The 21,879-nt window shown below is 37.9% G+C and overlaps 1 protein-coding gene across 2 annotated transcripts in view; it reads left to right on the top strand.

Moving 5' to 3' along the window:
* Positions 1 to 8,141, top strand: part of LOC102232957 (ubiquitin carboxyl-terminal hydrolase 43) — a 123,357-nt gene extending 115,216 nt beyond the window's left edge. For both annotated transcript variants that reach the window (XM_023334275.1, XM_014476139.2), the window contains 2 exons: positions 1,735 to 1,893; positions 1,988 to 8,141. In XM_023334275.1, the coding sequence (XP_023190043.1) occupies positions 1,735 to 1,893; positions 1,988 to 3,165 (1,337 nt within the window). In that variant the 3' untranslated portion in view covers positions 3,166 to 8,141. The remainder of the gene's footprint in view (positions 1 to 1,734; positions 1,894 to 1,987) is intronic.
* Positions 8,142 to 21,879: the final 13,738 nt, after the last annotated feature.

Here is a 21,879-nt window from a genome sequence, read left to right on the forward strand (position 1 = left end):
GTACTAGTCCAGTATATTTGGAGTAAAACTAATTCACACACTTATGAAGATCTTCACACAGACGCATGTATTACAAATCTGTTTATTAACACAGACACAGGTTAGCGAATGCATCTGCACAAAATCACTCATGTGAGTCACAAATGGACTCAGTATTAAAACTCAAAATACCGACTTTAGGGCCTGGAAGTTATATTCAGATACTGATTTCTGAAACTCCAATAGAGATTCATTTTAGCACTTTTTGGCATTTTTTTCTTTTTTTGGTTCAGCTTATAAATTCTAACAAAATGCTTTGAGATTTGTGACTGTAATGTGAAAACGTTCAAGGAGCTTGAACATTTTTGCAAATTGTTACAAAATGCACTTCAAATTAAGTACTTAAAATGACCAAAGGTTTTCTATGATAAACTGCACTAATTAACCAGGCTAATGCATTAGGGGTAAAGGTTGTGACACAAAGCCTTGAGAATAATCTAGTAATAAAAGAGAAAATCAACTGGTCCAGTATGGCAACTGCTGAATAAAGCATTGGTGAAACTTTTATTCAGATACGCCGTTAAGTAGGCAGAGAAAATGTCTTCAGAGCACAAGCTAAAGCCAAATAGCCGCTGTCCAGAACGACAGTTTGCTTAAGCTTTAGGTCACTGCAGATCATCACCGAACAAGGGAACAAGGATCAGCAGCTGTTGTCAAACAGCAGAAAAAATGAAGCTAAGCTACAACCAATCACATACCTGTACTGTCAGGTATGCTTTAAATGCAGAAAGAAAGCTTTAAGTCAGCGAAGGGATCTTGCATCAACCTTGGATCATAGGGAAGGCTGAGATTTACCTTTTTGATTTTTCCCTGTTGCTTTGAGCAGTGCAACATCTGACCCCTGAGTGAATCTGGCAAAGTATGTTTTTATCAAGATATTCAAACTTGCCAAACATAAGTCAGTAAAGATTATTTTCTTACCAGCCTCTAGCTGCTACGTTCCCTCTTTGATCTTTATGGAAGCAGTGACGTCTTTTAAAAATACTTTTGACTTTAAAAAACAAAAAATCATCCTATATTGTATCCATTTTCTGTATACCCTTGTTCCTAGAGGGGTCGGGAGGTGCTGGTGCCCATCTCCAGCTACGTTCTGGGTGAGAGGTGGGGTCACTCTGGGCAGGTCGCCAGTCTGTCGCAGGGCAACACAGAAACAGACAGGACACTCAACCATGCACACACACTCACACCTAGGGAGAATTTTAAGAGACCAATTAACCTGACGGTCATGTTTTTGGACTGTGGGAGGAAGCCGGAGAACCCGGAGAGAACCCACGCATTCACAGGGAGAACATCTCTTTTTTTTTTCATCTTACAAAACGCTGCAAGAAAACAATGCTACCAACTGCGCCACTGTGCAGCCCCTATATTGTATGGTTTTAGTAATAAGACTTGTACCTTCTGTATGAGAAATAAAAATTGTAATGACTTGGATATGCATTGATGTAATAACGTTTCCCTTTCATCAAAAGCATCTTTAAATGTTAAAATTACTATTGTACATATTCAAAATGCTGCTGCCAGAGGCCTGACCAACACAGAGAAAACTGGTCATAATAAAGTTGTCCTCTAACTGGTCTTGGGCTTTTTCAGAGTTTCTGTTTGGGTGTAATGTTATTTCCTTTACAGATGTTCCTTTATTTTTGCTGTACATTATTATTGTAATAATCATTTTGGTTTTTATTTCTTTGATCTTAGGATCCATAAGTTCATCAGTGTCGGACCACTGGCTAATCAGACTAACAGGGGAGAGCAAGAGAGGCAGTTTGGTGTCTCCTTCCTCCAACAACATCTCGTCTTTATCAGACTCTGCAGAGCCTCCCGTGTTCCACAACAAAGACTTTGAAGAAGAAAGGGGTGAGTGACAATCTTTCAGTAATTGCTTTTTTTTTTCAAGGTCTCGCTTTTAATTATTAACTCTGCACCATTTCCCTGTTTTCATCATCATCAGGTGGCTTTGAAAGCCGCCCGTTTGTGCGAGGGCTTCAGGGACGCAGTGTAAGTATGAGAGTTCCCTCCAAGCCAAAAGAAAGCCTGAGCAAAAAGCTTCCTTTGCGCTGGTCCCTTGGTTCAAAAGAGAGACGAAAACCTGAGCAAATGTCTCCTCCAACGCAAGACCCCGACCCTGCAGAGCTAGTGGAGTACTTAGAGTCTGGTCGACGACCCCGGTGTACCAAGGATTCAATAGTAAACCTGATGAATGAGTCGCGTAGCAGCAAAAAACCCTCTGTAGGTCGGGCAGCCAGTGTTCGATCTGCAACTGTTGGCAGTATGAGTTGTGTTGGTAAGATGGAAGAGGAGCCACATTACTCCCAGGTTCCAGAGGGTCAGAGAAGGCCGTCGGAACGAACGTCAGAAAAGACATCTGGGAAGACGGCCAGTCTGAGACGGAAAAAGGAAAACGTGGCAAAAGAAGAGAGCTCAGGGAATATGAGCGCTAGCTCTGGAAGCAACACCCTTTCCAGGAAGAAGGAGGGCAGGAGGGAGAGCTCTGCTAAATCTTCACAAGATTCAGAGAGAAAACTGAGTTCCAGCACCGGAGTCCGTCATAGTTACAGCACATCAAGCCTTCAGGATGGAACTCTAAGAAGGCAAAAGGGAGACAAAGCGAATAAGGATCACCACAGCTCTGAAGCAGACAAGTCAAAGACAATAAAAGACGAAGTACCCAAGAGTCAAGACAGTCTCTTCTCGTTTCTAAAAGGCAACTTCCTAAAGAAGGATAAGAACTCTAAAAAGTCCAAGGACGGTGAGTCAGAAAAAAAAGGTGGTGAGGAGAAAGGCAGGAGGACTTTGTCCAGGACGTCATTACCTAACGGAGCAGCTGGAGGAAGAACTGGAGTGGAAGGAAGCAAATCAAATAGTTCAGGCCGTCGGATTGATGAACTGGCAAACGGAAAGTTAGGACGCTCCACAGCTGACATTAGACGCTCGCAGAGCTCCTCTAACATCCCCACTAAAGCAGAGCAAAGCATACGCAGGACAGCGTCCTTACATCGTAATGGGATGTCCACAACGCCAGCACAACGTCTGACCACAGACAAACAGTCTTACAGCACTCTGCAGAGGAATCGCTACAGCACACACTCGCTGGGCCGCAAGAAGACTGTCCCCGAGTCCAGCTTCTGACGCAGGGAGTCTTCTGCCGACGGAGAGCAAACAACTCACCGTCTTTTTGATCAAAGCAATAGAGCTTTACTTACAATGAAGTGATTTAGTGTTCCTGGAAAATAAACAACTCAAGTAGTTTGCACAATAAAGCTGAGAAACATGAACTTGAAATGGGAAACCTGTGGCCTCCCCATTAAGACATATCAGTGGGAACACATTTTATCAGTAATATATATATATATATTATGTTTTTATGATTTAAAAGAAGTGCCTAAGCAACACAAATGCAGTTATAATGATTTATTTTCGTCTATCATCCTGGACTAGCAGGAACTGGACTTATTTTCTACTAATGCAGTATGAATGTTGAAAGACATCACTCCATTTTTAACTGGAATGGTTTTATCATCAGGGCACAATGACTGTTCATTTATAAGAATGTATTTTCTCTACTTGATTAACAGCAGTGCTTTGAGTTTGTGTTTTCTGATTATTGTTAAATATTGTTTGATGAAACCTTTATGCATCGAATCATCTCCATATGGTTAACAATGCGGGTGTGATTATTCAGTGCTTTAACCTTCAGCGATTGCCTACTGTGAAGAAAGATTAATATATGATGTAACTAAGATTGATTTAAAAAAAAAAACATAACACTATATTTTTTTCAGGACTTGAGCTGCTGCTTTTTTTCTGTAACCCCTTCATGATGTATTTTGTTCATAATTCAGTGTTTTGCTTGAACTCTAAAGTCTTTTGATGCATACATTCATCTGTGGGAGTACGGTGGTGAAGCACCTGGAAGAGACGGAGAGTTTTTTCCCGTCTTTGCTCAAAATGCAGAAATGTAGCCAGACTGGTTCTTTGTTTACTGCTGATCTTATTTATGGTGGTAGAAAATTTACCTCTTTCAGCCTTATTCCATTAAATATTCCAGTGAATATTCCTCTCAAATAGCTTAAATTGTTTTTGTTTTTTTGCATTCTGCAGCAGAAAACTGTCAGCATCTCAACTGAGAGAAACAGAGACGAGATTTGACACCAAAACCTAAGACGTTTAAGTTTATTTAATGTTTCTGTATAAATCATTCCATGCACTATTTTCACATGATTTTAACATTTGCTTTTGCTGCATCCTTGTTGTCATACAAACTAAGTAAATGGCTGGAAATACTGCAACAGTTAAAAAAAAACAAAAACAATATCAAACCTGTTTTAGCCCAAGCCGAATCTTAAAAGAAGAAATTCGCATTGGTACACATCATTTTATAAAACTGTTTCCATCAGTTTGTGCACCTTCCTCCTGTACTTCATCAAAGTAGCAAAATTCCTGATAGATTTGCACTGCAGCCCTTGGACAACTGGTTCAATCATCAGTGTTTTTTCATTTAAAGGAAGAAGAAATCTGTTTAAATCTCTGTTTTGAATATTAATAACAGTGTTTTGCATTTAGTGTAAGCTCAAGGGTGCTGCTGTCAACTCAGACCAGTTTGATGTTTGATGCCCGACAACTTTTTCCTGTATTTACCTGGAAAATGTTCTAACATATTTTAATTAGCTGAAAATATGTAATCAGTTGTGTAACCCAAATATTTCTTTTTAGACACTAGTTACCCAACTCAAGATATTAATTTTACATTTATTTTAATACATTAAAACTCCAAAGAGCAGCCAAAGCGTGGCTAAGGGTGTAGCTGATTTTTTTTATTTTGGAAAGCTAAACGTTTTATCTCAGTCTAATATTCTTTAGGCTTAGTTAGAGCAGAGATGGGACAAAGCTAAACATAAAATGCACTTTGAACTCCAGAGTGGGCATCTGCCAAGGAGCCAAATTGTCGAATCAAGAAGGATTTTCAAAAGATGTTTTTTTTATTTTTTTTATTTATTTATTTTTATTTAATGAAAAGTCTTTATATTTTAGAATAAGAGAAACAAACACAGGAAAAATGCTCAAAGCCGTTGTTGACATTATTGTTAATATTATCAAACTGAAGGCCTGAGGGCCAAATCCGGTCCGCCACAGCTTTTTATTTGGCCCTCTGAACATAAAAGAACACATAAATAGTTTTCAAGATATAGCTTTGTGCTTAAACATTTTATTAATCAAATCAAGACATTTTTTATCTGTATACTCAAATATACAGATTTTTATTCATATTTTAACAGTTGGTTAGCGGGTGGTTTGTTGATGTATTCTGCTATAACCAGCCCCTTAAGGACATTCATGATCTTGATATGGCCCAAAATGAAAATCAGTTTTTCTCTCCTGCTCCACATATTCACTTCACATGTGTACAAAACAAATGTTATTTAAAAAATACTTTGTAAAACGGCAAACAAAATGAAGCTATTTATTTCTGTTTGGAAAGAAAACTAACATTTTTTAGTTTGATTTATTTCGACCATGCAATAAAAGAAGAAAATAGAACAAAACTGATCAATACTGAACAAAACTTTTTCTTCACCCCAATTACTTCCATCCTTGTCTATTAGATTGCCGCCAGAAATCCTGTAATACTTGTGATTAGAAAACAGAGTCAGCATTTTAAATATCTGGAGCATTGCCAAACAGTGTTGGGCTAAATATTCTCTCAAGACATTTAGAGCTCATGTTTTTTTGTGTGTGTTTTTTTTTTTTACTGTTTACCCTTTCCTCTCAGTCATGAACATTTATAACATACATTTGAAGTTTAATTGAAACAGAAATGATAAAAACACACAACATAAAAATGGCACTGATTTTATTTCTAGCACAAAAAGCCAAAATGTGCATTTGCAAAGTGGACCTTAATGTCTTTGTTTAAAAAAATATATATATATATATGTATATACACAGTAGGCACTTTTTCAAATGTTCCACTCTGAAAAGCATTTTGAAAAATCTTGTGAGAAAGTGTTTTGTGAATCCTGCATAACGAAGGATTAGTTTCTCACTCTGACTGGAATTTATCTCAAGAGAAAGACGAATTTTTCTTGTCGTCTAATTTCTACTTTCCTGATATCAACCTGCTTGGTTGGAAAGTAGGGCATGAAGATTGTGTTTATAAGGAGTACAGAATATTTAAAGTCAGCTAACACAACAAAGGAAAACAAAGAACTAAGTGAATGTTGTAGTGACTTGTAGCTGCACTGCATCAGTGTCAAACTCCATCTCAGTCTGCTGCTGTAGACGTGTCTGCAATTCTAACATTTTCTACCTGGAAGCTCCTCACCTGATGACTTAATGCCAGATAGCAGTTTCTATTTCAAACAGGAAATATGTTTACCATCTTTTTTTTTTTTTACACAAAGAACACCAAACACCAGCCTCAGTAAAATATTAAGTATTTATGACCATGACCAACATTCACCTCGTACATTGCTGAGAAAATTTTTCCACCTTGCAGATTTCTTTCATGTTTTCTTTTTTTGTCACCTTTACAAGTTTCAAATCATCAGAAACATTTTATCAGAGAGTGACAATCTAACTAAATGCAAGTAGTTTTCAAATATTGTTTTATTTAATAAGTAAAGTTATCCAAACCAACTTGGTTCTGTATAAAAAAAGGATTGTCCTCCTTGTTATAACTTGAATTAAATTTGATTGGAATCACTTAAACCCACTGATCTGACAACATGAAGTAGGCTGAAATATCTCCAAAATCAATATATAACACTCCAATTTACAGAATTTATTAAATAATAAGGAACTGATCTACAGCATCTGATTTACACCTGGAGTTTGAGGCACAGTGAGAGTTTTTATCCACAAATAAACAAAATCTCTCCAAGAACGCATTGAAAAGTCACACTCATCATTTGAATAGTTTCAGAGGTAAAAAAACAAACTTCTGACAAAAAACACAAAAGACTAGTCACACATTTGCCAAACTACAACATAATAATCCTGATTACGTTGTAATTTATTACATTTGTTTTACATTCTAAAACAAATGAGATATTGTTTTAGAACGTAACCCTGCTTCAATTTATAATTGATGGATTTATAAATTCTGCTGTCTACCAGAAAACCCAGCAGAGAATTACAGGGTGAGAGTTATTAGGTGTATTATGCAATAATTTTATTACACTGGGCCCACTTGGTTTTTATGGTGTATTTTTTCCTTAAAAGCTGTATTTTGAATTTACTTAGATTACTTTTGTGTGATTTTAAGATTTTTTTCAATGTTTTAAAAAACCTTAACTGTGACCAAAAAAGTAGAGAAGAAATCTGAAGATGGGATATTTTTTCATGCCACTTTTTGTGTGATTATGATTAATATCCAGGTACAATTGTAGCTGCTGCAGTCGATGAGACTGCAAATATCTTTGCACGGGCATTCATTTTTAGTTTTCATTTTTTAAAATAATTCTTTGAATTTGCTTGACTTGAACTTTTAGAATGAGAGGTGTCTTTTGATATCTTAAAAGTTTGTTTTCAATATATATATAAAAAAGTCATTAAATACATGAAGTTGTTTCATGTGAAGTACTTCAAATTCTTGTTTATTAAGTGGTGGTTTGGTGTAAACAAATTTCCTTTGCAGTTTGTATTAAATAGTTTGTAGAATCTGATTCCTAACTCTGAACTTTGAAAATAAGATTATTGCAATAGTTATAACTTTGTCTAAATAAATCAGTATGTAATATTACGCATAGTGTGATGATTGTTGAAATATGTTGACAAATGAACAAATATCTGAACGCTAAAATGGTGACTTTTTAGATTCTTTACTGGTATGATTGTTTCTTAATCTGCAGAACATAAGGGCTCTTAAAATCTGATCATTTTGTCTTTTATATATATATATATATATTTTGTCATTTTATTGTGATACTGTTGTGGTGATTAATCATCAATTTGGTCAGTTAGGCAGTGGTACCATTGTGTTTTTTTTTTTAAAGATTGTGAAAAAGATTTATTTTTGTAAAATTTTGTACATCTTTGATAAACGGATTTATGAAAGTACTACTGCAACGATGTAAACGTTACTGAAAATACACGATTAAACCAGAGTTTCCGGCTCTTCTTTTGAGAATGTTCGGAGGGATTTGGCTGCAATCTTTGCCAGCTGTGAGTGATGAAAGGGATTCTTAGTTTTGACATTCTCAGTGAAAATGTCAAAATCCTCTTAGCACGTTTTAAAAACAAGATGGGCTGGCGTTTGTCAGTGCTGCTCTTTTCTCCAGGCCTCTTTCTTTGTTTCCAATAATCAGAGCATGAGAAGAGAAGAGCACTCTTTCTAATCTTGTCCAGATTAAATTTATGTTCTTTTATTTTCTCCTGCTCACAGAGTCTCCTTCCTGAGTGGATCTGTGCAACTCCTCCGGCGTTACCTTGAGCTTTTTGGCCACTCTGATTAATGTTCCCCCTCCCCGGCCTGTCACTTCAGGTCGACACTCATGTTTTAGTAGATCTGCAGTAGCCCTACTCTTTCCATTTTCAGATAACGGATTGAGCAGAACTGTGTGAGATCAATAAAAAATGAGATATTGTTTTAGAACGTAACCCTGCTTCAACTTTCTCCTGAACTTTCTTCCTCTCCTGTCCTTTGCTGTTTATTGATCTTCTTGATAGAAGTTCACAAATGTTTTCTAACAAACCTCTGCAACCTTCACAGAACGGCTACATTTGTTCTGAGATTTAATTTTAAACACTGGTGTTTAAAATATTAATTAGTATTAACTATTAATCTTAGGGTAATTGACTTTGCTGGATTTCAGGTGTTCCGTAAGTTTTTGTAAACTTCTACTTTTAATTAAAAGCCATGTTTTCTTCAGTGTTATAACTGTGCGCTGTGTGTGCTGGTCCATCAGATTGAATCCCAATAAAAATTGATATTTTTTGTTGTATCCTGGGAAAATGAAAGAAAAAAAAAACCTTTGAGTGCCTTTACAGTTTATTTTTATCATTTTTTACATTGACGGTAACAGAAAATGTTTAGAAGAAGAAATCATCATAGTCTTACATCATGAACTCTTAGAATTACACTTCGTGTCAGGGGGAGGAATTCCCAGTGTGTGGGTGGGCAAATCGATGAATATTTTATGCAGAATAAAATCATCTTCCTGCTTTAAGAACTACAAATCTGCTGTAAAACGATGCCCACATGGTTGCATTCATCTCTCTTTTTCATGTCTTTGCTGCAAGTGTGCATCATATAATTAAGTTATCTCTGCTTTCTGTGCTGGTGCAGCCCAACAGTGTCTCCTGTAGAAAATGACTTGTGGCAGACAGCCAACATGGATTCTTCTCTCTTTTTCAAAAATGTCTTTCTTTCTGAGACTCTTCTCTTCTCGAGGTCAGATTTGTAGTTTACAGGTTTTATGTTCTCGTCGACAGATTCTCCCACTTTGCCTTTCAGTTACGGCGACTTCTGAAGACAATGACTGCAGTCCAATTTGCATTTTAAGATGCATTGAGAAATGCATCTTAAAAAACCATGCATAATTTCACTTCACAGTCATTACACTGTGTGGGTGTATCACCCATCCATCCATCCATTATCTAACACCCTTGTCCCTAGTGGGGTCAGGAGGTGCTGGTGATTATCTGCCGGCTAACGTTCCGGGCGAGAGGCGGGGTCACCCTGGACAGGTCACCAGTCTGTCGTAGTGGGTACATCACATAAAATCTATATAAAACAAATGCAAAGTTTGCAAAAATATTAAAGGATGAGAATACTGCAGCAGGCCACTGTATGGGGGGGAAAGTTATGACAATTCCAAGGGCTCCTGACCAACAGGGGGCCCTCCACAATTTTTGTTTTTATGTTCATAGAAATTAAAAAGAAAATGGAGCCCTTTCAGTTACAAAATTTATTACATAGTGTTTTCTAAAATTGTTTTTAGCAACAATTTTACCCCTCCCAGGCCAAAAATCTCACATTTGCCCTGAACACCCCTGGATCTGCATGAAATGGTTGGTTCCTGCTTGGAGCGCTTGACTGTGACGGTGCAGCAGTTGGTGGAAGACAAGAACGACTGTGACAGTTACTGTGCTGCTAAGAAAAATAATAAAGTTAGGTTTTCATAAAATAGAGAAAAAGGTAAAAGTGTCCATTTGTAACCCAGTTTTCTCTGAGTGGTGGGCAGACTGTGAGATTTTCAACCATTCAGCATAGTTAGCTTAGCTACAGATTACTGTTTGCCTCCATTTCACTAACATTTAATGAATTAAGGAAATGAATTACCTGCATATTCATATATTGAACTTGTCCCTGTACCTTTTACCACTTAACAGATGAGTCAGTCAGAAGCAGCTCTAACCCACGTCGATGAAGAGAATTTTCACATCCTCTCCTAAGTGAAATTAAAGCTGCAGTATGTAACTTTTATTAAAAAAAGTTTGTTCACATATTTGTTAAAACTGTCATGTTGTCACAGTATTGCATGAGAGATAATCTGTGAAAAATCTATTTCCTCTGCCTTCTTCCAGTACTATTTAGAAACAACCAATCAGAGACAGGAGAGTTTTAGTGCTGTCAATCACAATCTCATGTGGTGCTGCTCACCCTCCCTCCACCTCGGTCTGTGCTATGCTGTGGCTAGCCTGTTGTGAGTGCTCAGTCTAGTTACCATAGCTACCAATGACAGCAGATAAACAATTTTCCTGTAATGATAAGTTGTTTTTCCACTATTAGCACGTTTAGCAGTGAGTGAATGGGGTTGATTGACAGCACTAAGACCCTCCTCCTGGCTCTGATTGGTTGTTTTTGGCCAGAATGTTGTAATACTTTAGCCAGTAATAGTAGATCAGGGAGCAGGTGGAGGAGATTGATTGTTCTCACAGATTATGTTGCCTATGACTGCTGCTGGTGGGGAGAGACATTTCAGTAATCTAAAACTAATAGAAAACAATTTAAGCAACCTATTTGCATATTGTATGTGGACTGTTGCATGTAAAATTCATAAGCAGTAAATATTGTGCTAGTTATCAGTATTGGACCAAAGAAAGTAAGGCCGTTGCAAGTCTTTAAAATTGTGATGCTTTTGATGGGTCAAATAGACTCAAAAAGTTGTACCAGCAGCTGCGTGGGGGGGCCCAATTTAATTTTTTGTCATGGGGCCCAAGATTCCTGGCGGCGCCCCTGACTGTATGTATTCACTCTCCACCAAATATCTCCTCCTTTGCCTTTCATTTGTCATAACTGGAGCTTTGATTAACATATTTGATGCAAATTGATTTTTGACTCTTTCATTTTATTATGTAAACTCTATAAGATGAAATTCTGTAACAAATATATTTTTTCAGAAGGTGAAAACATATTTCTCACTGAGAAACAATTATGTTTATTTCCAGGAAATCAGTGCAGTGTTAACAGACACACTGATGCACCTGCTGTAGGTATTTTCAGACATGAGTCTCATGGTGTTTGTGTAACCTTTTCCATCTCAGCGCTATTAAGAGATATATTTTTCTATATGAAAAAAAGAAACTTCAGTAAACATGTTATTTTACTGTATTTTTATCTTGGTACTCGATTCACTGATAGCAATAAGGTTAGCAGTTTATTCCCATAAAGATGTTACATCCAGTCTGTCTAGATTCTTGATGTGTGAATTGAAAATGAAATTTTTCCTCATGAAATTAAACCGAGGTTCTCTTGCTTGAGCTCCTAGATTTAATTTCTAAGTTTGATAATATTTTGCAAGGACATCTAACAAAAAAGGGAGAAAAAAATTCTGGTCCTGCAAATTAAATCCTGGATAAAAATTAATCAATAATGCAACTACAGAAGGTCTGGACCCTTACTTCAATTTTACTGGGAACCAATGCCTTGTTTTGACTGGTCTGTGTAATAAGCTTAAGATACAGCTTTATTACACAATTAGCCTTAGGTGGTTATATGGTAGGTAGACAAGGCAGAAAATTATCACTGCTGGTTGTCAGCATTGTATTAAAAAAAACATTTATTATTATTATGTAGTTCAGTGTATTAGTTTGTTGGACTTTTTGCTGCTTTAGTTTTAAATAAGAAAACAAATTATGAGAAGTATTGCATTTTTTTCTTTTAAGTTATAAATGGTCTTTAATATTATTGTTTGCTAATTATGTGCACTCACCGCGCTTTCTTTGCTCTCTTAAACCCACATGAACATTTCCCCACACTTGGACAGTTTCCTCAGAACCAATCAACATTTATGAAGACGTGTTTAAAAAAGGGAGGCTGTTTGTTGCTGCACAGATGGGATTTGTTTAAAAATGGTGTATTTTGTGACACATGTAATACTCTGCTGGTGTTTTGTTTCACTTTACTTTCACAAAGCATCAGCTGAATGAAAGGCAATCAGGCTAACGCTGCTGAGGACCAAGAGGTGGGGGGAGAATGTGTGTTGATTCAGGCAAATAATTGATTGATTGTTTTTCAACTCCGGTGCCTGAACATGTAATGGAGTCAAACGTCTCTATGGTGACGTTTTGTGAGGCCATGGCCATTTCTGAATGAGTTCTTCTCTGACGTTCTGTGCGAGTGCTTAGATCTGTTCATGCACCTCTTTTTTTTTTTTTTTTTTTAAATAAAGAGCCATCCTTATGAGACTATGAATGCGTTGGAGAGATTTACCATGATCCATGGCAAGCACAGAGCGAAGCAGAATGTGAGTGCAGAAAGTTTTCTTTTTTTCTTTTCTTGTTTTTAACAGCTATTAGTTTGATCCTAAAAGCAGTTTGAATATTTCAAGGTGAAAATGTGACTCCAAAATCATGTTTTAAATTTGCCCCGTATGCGCTGACAGACCAAGCCGGCCACAGGGTGACGAGGCTGTCGGTTCCTTGCTGAGCCCAATTTCAGCTGCTGTCTTCTGCTTTTACTGCAGTTTAAAATTGTGGGGCGCAGAAAGCAAAAAGTTGTTTTGTTTTTTTCTGTGATTTTGATCAAGAACAAACATTAAAGTTAAAGTTTTGCTTACAGGAGCGCGATGTGTCAGTGTTTTCAGTCCATTTGTCTGTGTTTTTACAACAGAGGCTAATTAGACCTTTGTGGTTGGCAGATAATTAACATCAGATCACACACTGATATTAAACACAATACACTATTTTCAGTGACAGTGAGATCATATTAATTGTAGCTGCTCCTTCTACAAAATGTCAAGGTTTTTGAAATGTTTGCTTCTCCTGATGTCAGATAAATATAACTGAGCAGAGTGGAAACTTGTTATCATCATCTCTGCTGTTAGATACAGGCAGCTCTGCAGGTGTTGGGGACACAGATCCAGCCTGAACGCAGGTTTTTGGCAGTTCTCGGTGATTCTATCCATCTTGATTCCGGTCGTGTCTCCTGCCATCTCCAAGCTCACCGTCGCCTCTTTCTACATTTAAAATTATAGCAACACTTAATGGTGCTGTTCATTACATTCTCAATGTGCAAACCTCCCAGCAGAATATCTGTTTTTGGCAAGTACAAAAATGTAATTGTTGCAAATAAATTATGTCTGCACTTTTACTACGGATGTGAAACATTGTCACTCAAGGATGGCAACATTAATAATTAATAGGAAATATTTTTTTCTCCTGCAAATAAATCCTAGAAACTGTCTGAGAGCTGGCATCGTCATGTGACAGCGAACTCTGTCTTTACATCCCAGCAGGCTTTGCTGTGTCTTTTCCATCTTAGCTTCTCCACTTAAACACTCTTGTATGTTTGACTGCAGGTCGTTTGCTCATTGGACCACTGGAAATGCTCAGCGCTCTGATCCTGGGATTCAGGATTAAAAACCCAAACATCTAGCTGAGATTTGAGCTGACCTTCATCAGAGTTTATTGATGCCTCTTCTTAATTAATGAAATCAAAGTCACTGTGGATTTCATTCAGCAATTATTTGCAATTTCCCAGAAACCTGCCATCAGTGGAGGTTAGACACAGGTGACCGTTGCTGGAACATTGCAGCAAGAGAGACATTCATCTGTCTGGATAAATCAGCCTCTCAGTGTGAACTCTTTGATGCTAATAAGAAATACTCATCTTCACACATTCGATACATGTTGCTTCTTGTCATCTCTCTTCTTTGATATATTTGCAGTCCTTCAGTTTTCTCATGACCGTAGTATTTCCCACTGGTCTGTAACAGTGGGAAATACTCCTCACAATAATTGACCCATTTTGATCATTTTTACAGTTAAAGATTCTTTACATGGCAGAAATTTGAGCTCTGGCTGAACTTGGTGCAGTACTGCAACTGGTGACTCTGTGTCTCACCTGCTGTCAGTCCTTCAGCTCAATTCAAAATTACTTTATTTATACCAAAGGACAAATAAAAGTCATGTTATGTAAGTGTATTCAAAGATTCCTTGTGGGTGGTGATGATATTGGCAGTCAGTCTTGGTAGAAAACTGAAGAAGTCTCTGACCTGGATCGCCTCAGAGTCTGGAGTCTCAGCGCCACTACATGGACTCCCGGCACCCGAATGCCTTAAATATATAAATTGATTCCAGGATAGAAAAAAAGCAAAATGTTGTGCTTTTACAAAAATGTGGATGTGAAGAACTGTGGAAAAATAAGAAAGCTCCCTGATCCCCTGCAGAGTGCAATCCACAGGCAGAGTAACAGTAAGCTAGAGTCTGAAAACAGTAATGTGCACAATTGATTAAAAATGAGAGAAAATTAAAAACAGGTAAATGTCTGATAGTCGCTTCTGAGGCCATGGAGTTGTATTACGTTTGCATTTCCTCGATAGACTCTTATTTCTGCTAGCAGCTGTTTTGGTGCATTTTACTCCTGTTTTATCTCACTGCACAGGCTGCCTGGTCATTTTAGGGCTGCTTTATTTGTTTTAAAGCACTAAATGGCCTTGCACCACGCTGCCTCTTTGTACTTCAACAATTGCACTGCTCCTCCCCATCGCTCAGATCAGCGGACCAGCCTTTTCTGGATATGCCAAGGATGCTGTGAAAGCTAACAGGGCACAAAGCAGTTCTCAGGTTTTGGAACTTGCTGCCACTGCACATTTGAACGGCTCTTCATGGTGTATTGTTAAAATGAGCTTCTTAAACTCATCTATTTTTAATCGGCATTTGACCCATCATAATAAAGTTCCTTTTATTTGTTTCGTATCATCTTTTGAGTGTGCTCCTGTTATATTAGTTTTTATTGATTTTGTGAAGCGTCTTTTCAGCGCTTTGGTCTGTTGAGTTAAAGTGCTTTGAAAATAAGTTCTTCTTGGCTTGACTGTCCACCTCAGACATGAAAGCCAAAGAAATCTTCATGTTCAAATTCTCTGGAGAAAGCTGAGGATGTTCTATACCTTCAGTGAGTCTGTGTCTGTGTGAAAGCAGACAAATCACCAAGTTAGTTGTTACAACTGACTTCTTTGGCTCTTAAAGGGAAGCATCTTTCCCATGTCTTTTATAAAAGCTGACAGTTGTCATCCTATGAATAATTATTATAAGATAATAGGTAGTGGTGGGGAAAGTACTCAAAAAATTTACTTAAGTAAAAGTACAAATATACAGACAAAAATGTACTCTAGTAAAAGTAAAAGTACCACATCAACATTTTTACTTGAGTAAAAGTAAAAAAAGTACTGGCTTTTTAAAAATACTTAAGTATTAAAAGTAAAACTACTCGTTGAATGCATTACCTAATCGCTAATACAATATCATTAAGTGTACCTTTCATTTTTAATTTTAAAACATCAGAAATCTGCCATTTTAATGAACAGTGCTCTCTGTAACATAGTTTAGACTTAGATATGTGATTCTATGCATCATCATTTCAGGGATGGAAACATCTTGGGCCTCATGCATAAAGCATGCGTGTGCACAAAAAATGTGCAGCACCTTATTTTACGCACAAGTCGGTATGTATAAAAATTTACTTTGCGTCAAAGTTTGCGTAAATATATGCAAATTTCACGCCAGCGAAAATGTGTGGCAGCCACCCAAACTTTTTCTGTGGACAATATCAAACTATAAAACATTAAAATTCACCTAAATACACTGAAATCTGATGACATTCAGTTATTTAGACCAAGAAGCATCAAACCCGATGTTTTTTTCATAATTTTAATATTGGGACTCGGAGAGAGCACTAGGAGGCAGAGACTCAGGTGGAGCACTAGGAGACTCGGGAGGAGCACTAGGGAGCGACGAGTGAGCACTGGGACCACTAGGGGGTGACAAGGAACTAGGAGACTCGAAAGGGGCACTAGGAGACTTGGAAGGACCACTACGGCACTCGGAAAGGACACAGGGGAAGCACCCACTAAACTGGGAAAGGAGACCCTCTTATGGGGGCAGGAGGCGGAGAGACCGCTGCGGCGGTAACTGGAGGTGTGGCGGGCGCTGGAGCTGGAGCCGGAGGTGGCACCGGCCCCAGAAACACAGGAGCTGGAACTGGAGGAGCTGGGGCTGGAGGAGCCGGAGCCGGAGCCGGATCCGGAGACGCAGGAGCTGGGGCCGAAGGTTGTGCCGGCTCCGGAGACGCAGGAGCTGGGGCCGGAGGTGGTGTTGGTCCCGAAGATGATGGAGCTGGGGTGGTGGAACGGACATCCGGCTCAGGAGGCAGAGGGTCGCCAGCCATGACGGCAAGAGCTGTCTGGCGTTCCCACTCTGCCTCCCGCTGCAGCTCCACCAAACAGAGATGGGCGGACCAACCGTCCAACACAAAAAGGAGCCTGATGGCAACTCCGAAGAGCTTATAAGTGAAATACGGTTTCACTACGATCTCTCTAAAGTCCTTTATTGTTTCTTTTTAATTCAGTCCAGCGTGTAGTGTTCATGCTGTTTTATTTCCTTAGCGTGCCTCACCGTAGTTCCTGTTGGTCGGGTCCTTCTGTCATGATGTGGTGGGTGGAAGCAGTGAGGTAAAGGCAGCAGACCCAGGTAGAAGTGAAAGATGAATGTTTAATGATGAAAATAATCCCAAACAGTCCGAAACTCAATCCAAAAACAGTCCAACAACCAGGCAGCACGGCTGAGCGGAAGCCAGGGCTCAACACCGGTAGCAACTGGTGAAACGAATGGACAACAGTACAACAGCTAGACACATACGACAAGGACCCGACAAAGACACAGAGACACAGGCATCATTAAATACACAGGAGGTAATCAGGGAACGAGACACACCTGGGAACAATCAAGGGGAAGACAGGACAACACAGAGACTCGGAAGACACAAAAACTCAAAATAGACACAGAAAAACACAGATCACGACATTTATATTACTTTTATTGTAATAAAAGTAAAATTAGCAAAAAATAATTTAACTACTGAATGATTCATTCACTTCTTACATGAAACACATTTAAAGCTGCATTGATACCAAGCGCATGTGACGCTTCAAGTTCGAAACGTTCAGTTCGGAACTAAACGCTTTGGCCATCAGGTTTACATTCAAATACGTGGAGTGTCGGACGCGCTCAAAACATGGAACGCTCCACACGGTCCAAATCATGCCACACTAAACGAAACGTCAAATCTCCCGTATTGGCCGGGAAACTAGGATTTACTTTACCCACCTTTCTCCAATATTACTCTTTTCCCGTAAATATCCCATATTGCTCCCCTCCCCTCCATCTTACGTCCATCCCCTGGTCTAACGCTCACGTCTCCTTCCCACATTGCGTACTTTCTTTCTTCTGTCCCCCCAGTCTTACATTTATCTCACCCACTGAACTTATGTTCATCTGTCCCGTGGTCTAATGGCGTCCCTCCCTCTCCCTCCATGTTACGTTCGTAGTTCACATGTCCCCACCAGGCGAAATTTACAGTATTCTGTAACCTAAAACTTCACAGGTATGTTTTTATATCCAAAAAGAATTACTATAAATCGAACTACTTAACACTACACAACCTCATACACAAGCTTCCAAACACAATACTTTTTTAAATTAGTTACCAACTACTATACTTGCACATGCCAGCTGGGCCGCGTTCTGGACGGCCTTCAACTCCGGGTCGGTCAATTTTGGGAGTCTCAGTGGAGAAAAATTTGCCACGTTTTAGAAAGCAAAAAATATATAGATAATAACAATTATAAAGACAAAACACAATAAAAACTTTAGCTTATTATTCAAATAATACTATAAAATACCTACTTCACTGACTGTGCTGTAGAAGACAAGAAAATATCTGCCAACGAATCTGAGAATATAAAAGACCAAAGGTCAAATGGGCGGTACTAAGAGAAAGACCCGCCTTCCTTTCTTAATAACCCCCATTTCAACTTTGACCCTTATGATTATGACACTCATATTATTTACGCAATTACAACACATATAAATTAACAATAACTGATTAAAACAAAACAAACATCGATCATTTGAAATCAGTAATTATATATGATTGGAAATCAAAAGCTCTTACCTTTACCAAGAGGTACTGCACCACTATGAACAGGTGACTCTGTTCATACTTAAGCAGCTATATATATTGCAAAAATAGTACAGTCTCTATTACACAACACTTCTGATATATTGAGCTGAAATACACGCAAGAAAACACAATACATCTGATATCAACATACATCAACACATAAACATAAATCTAGTTGTTGAAAGACACACAGTTTCCCAAAAATACAAACAAGATCACCTGTTAAACATAGACCATGTCAACATAATACTCAATAGTATTTACTACTTGTGTTTTTGACATTGCAATACAAAGATTCGTTCATTTTGATGAAAGTTGATAGCATATTATACATCACCAGTCATTGTATAGAAACTATACAATTTAATTTCATAACAGCAAAAGGCATATTGAATCTAATTCTAAATAAAGCTAAGTACAAGACACATACACAACAAATAATTAAAAAAACAAAATATGAGAATATCCTCCTTCGGCCTGTGATCTACCAGCTTGGTTTTTCATTTTGCATCTGGAAGAAAATATATATTTAAGAGTTACATTGCCTCCCCTCATCCATTATGTGCTTGGTAAATAAATAATCTGTACAGTCACTTGACGTGTGGTGCACATTAATAATATTGGTGCAGCGATCCGCTATGTTTCCCCACTTTAGCTTCAATGCTAGTTAATACACACACACACACGCACACACACACACACCGAGGATTACACAACAGTTTTTAACACATATTTCCTCCAGATACATTTGGTATTTTCCACACTTAATGCCACTCGGCAGAGGTGCCCTGGTTAACGAATTCAACATAAAGACAGGCGAATATTACACAAGCCTAGTTTATGCACTTTTCCTAGTGCTAACATTAGCTAGCACAATATGCTACCAGGGATCGCGGCACAAGATATCAACTATCCTCATAAGCTGCATAAGACGTTATTCTCTGAATAAAGCATGGACACTTTAGTAGCTGTTAAACAACGTCACATTGTAAAGATTACTTACAATTTGCTTTCTGCTAAAGCGGCAAGCAAATGGCGGAGGTTCTGAGAAGGGAAAGCTCGGAGTCTGTCGCTTCAGTCAGCGCTAACCAATAGACCCTTTTCACATGACGTCACACAACTTCCGTTTTGGCTCGAAGCTGTGTATCCTTAGTTCCGGTGTACATAGTAAGTAATGATAAAGTTGTCTATTTCATATATATATATATATATATATATATATATATATATATATATATATATAGAGAGAGAGAGAGAGAGAGAGAGATGTATAAATCTGACAGCATATGTTGATCAGACAGATCACCGGAGCATGGAGTTTACACAGTCTCTAAAACATTTGCCTAAAATAAGATTTGAAGATATATCACGATTTGCAAACCAGTTCTCTCTGACAAAAAAATCTAAATTAGACAAAGGCTACAAATTCTTCACCGAACAATACCTGTTTGACTATGAAGGTAGGTATTTTTGTTTTGCGTAACCGTTAGCTTAGCATTAGTGAATTTTGTTAGCTAGCTAACTACGTGACATAACTGTTCCTTAACCAAACCTTTTTACTGTTTTTGAACTATAACGTTTTAGGCTCTAATCTTGATCAGATTATTAAATTATAGACTGGAGTTGCCACTCATCCCATAAAATAGGGATTTGTTTGTTATAAGCAGAGATGTCCGGTGCCGCCGCTGCTTTGTAATGCCTTTAATCGGACCACTTTTTCGGTAACGAATAATCTAACGAGTTCGTATTTCAAATCCAGTAATCAGATTAAAGTTATTTATCCAAATCATTGCACATTAATATTTTCTTGTGTATTTATTTTTATTCCTTCTTTGCGTCTTTGGGAGAGACTCTGTGACAGTTAGCAGTGACAGAAACATGAACAGTGCATGGAGATGCGCATTTTGTTGCTGGAAAAACAGAAATATCGTCAAGCCCAACTGTTATTTGTGGCTTTTGTCTTGTTTTTATTTTCCATTAATACAGAAAACGAACCTCTAAACGTTACATCACTGACAGGCGGCGGTGTATATGTTTCCTAACTGTGGCTAAAGCTGCTGCTAGCTGGTTTACTCATGATCGGAAGCTGGTTCCTTTGAATACAGTTGGAGAATGGTAAATTGACAATGACTGATAACGGTTATCTAACACGTAAACACCGTTTTATAAAACACAGAAAGTGAACCTCTAAACGTTACAGCGCTGACAGAGAGTATATTTTTCCTAAATGTGGCTAAAGCTGCTGCTAGGTGGTTTACTCTCCGATCGGAGGCTGTTTATTTTATACACAGATAGAGAATGGTGAATTTACAATGATTAGTAACAGCTATCTAACACTTAAATGCTGTTATTATTAAACTTACCTTTTATTATATCCTTAAGATTATGAGAATGCGGGAAGTTTTCAGCTTGGTTCCCAAGGCAAAATCACACCGGAAGTAAAGATACCCAGTTTTGAGTTATGGCGGCCATTGTCTGACGTCACTGTGAAAAGGGTCTATAGGAAGACGTCTTACATCTCTCATCTTTACGCCCCGCCCAGGATATTCATGTGACAATCGCAAGCAAAAGATTGAGAAGCGCAAGCAAAACTCATTGAGTTCATGCAAAAAAAGGGAGCGTCACAAAATTTTTTTTATCTCAAACAAAAACTTGTAAGTTTTTTTTGTTTGAAACTTTTTTTTTTTTTTTTTTTTTTTGCTTGAATAATTGTGAAACAAATTTAACTCCATATAAACCAGGGACTTAGTGTGGTATAACAGGATCTGATTGGATACAACAGGAGGAGCCAGCCAGGAAGAACTGAGAATGAGTTGTAAATGTACTGGGGAGGTTGATTACTAAACAAGGAACAAATGGCTGATTAGAAATGTGTTGCAGGTGTGAGGAGAGAGCGAGCAGAAGGCCGAGTAACAAGGAATAATTAGAGACAAGAAATAAACATAACCAGAAACAGTAACTGAACTAATGTAATAGAAACATGACCTGTCTAATCAAAGAAAGAGACTTAGGACTTATGTGAAATGTCTGTGTGATTTTAATCTCCAAATAAAAACAAACATCCACTCAAAGCTTGCTATGACACACAAACAAACACAGTTCAGAAAAAAACAATTTTATTTTAAAGGAGAAATAATATACTATTACATAAAAAAACATCAATAAATACAACATAAATGTCACAATATTCAATATCTAAATCTTAAAACCATAACTATGCCATAAAAAAGTGCTGGTATGAACTCACAAAAAACAGCCTTTACTGTTATGCTCTTATATTTCCTTTTTCTTTACTCTTTGATGGCCAAGTCACCTGTGTGCAAACAGTTGTGTGTGTGTGTGTGTGTGTGTGTGTGTGTGTGTGTGTGTGTGTGTGTGTGTGTGTGTGTGTGTGTGTGTGTGTGTGTGTGTGTGTGTTTGTGCTCCTCATATGGGTGAAT

Source organism: Xiphophorus maculatus, chromosome 5, assembly GCF_002775205.1.
Source record: "Xiphophorus maculatus strain JP 163 A chromosome 5, X_maculatus-5.0-male, whole genome shotgun sequence".
Taxonomy (NCBI): domain Eukaryota; kingdom Metazoa; phylum Chordata; class Actinopteri; order Cyprinodontiformes; family Poeciliidae; genus Xiphophorus; species Xiphophorus maculatus.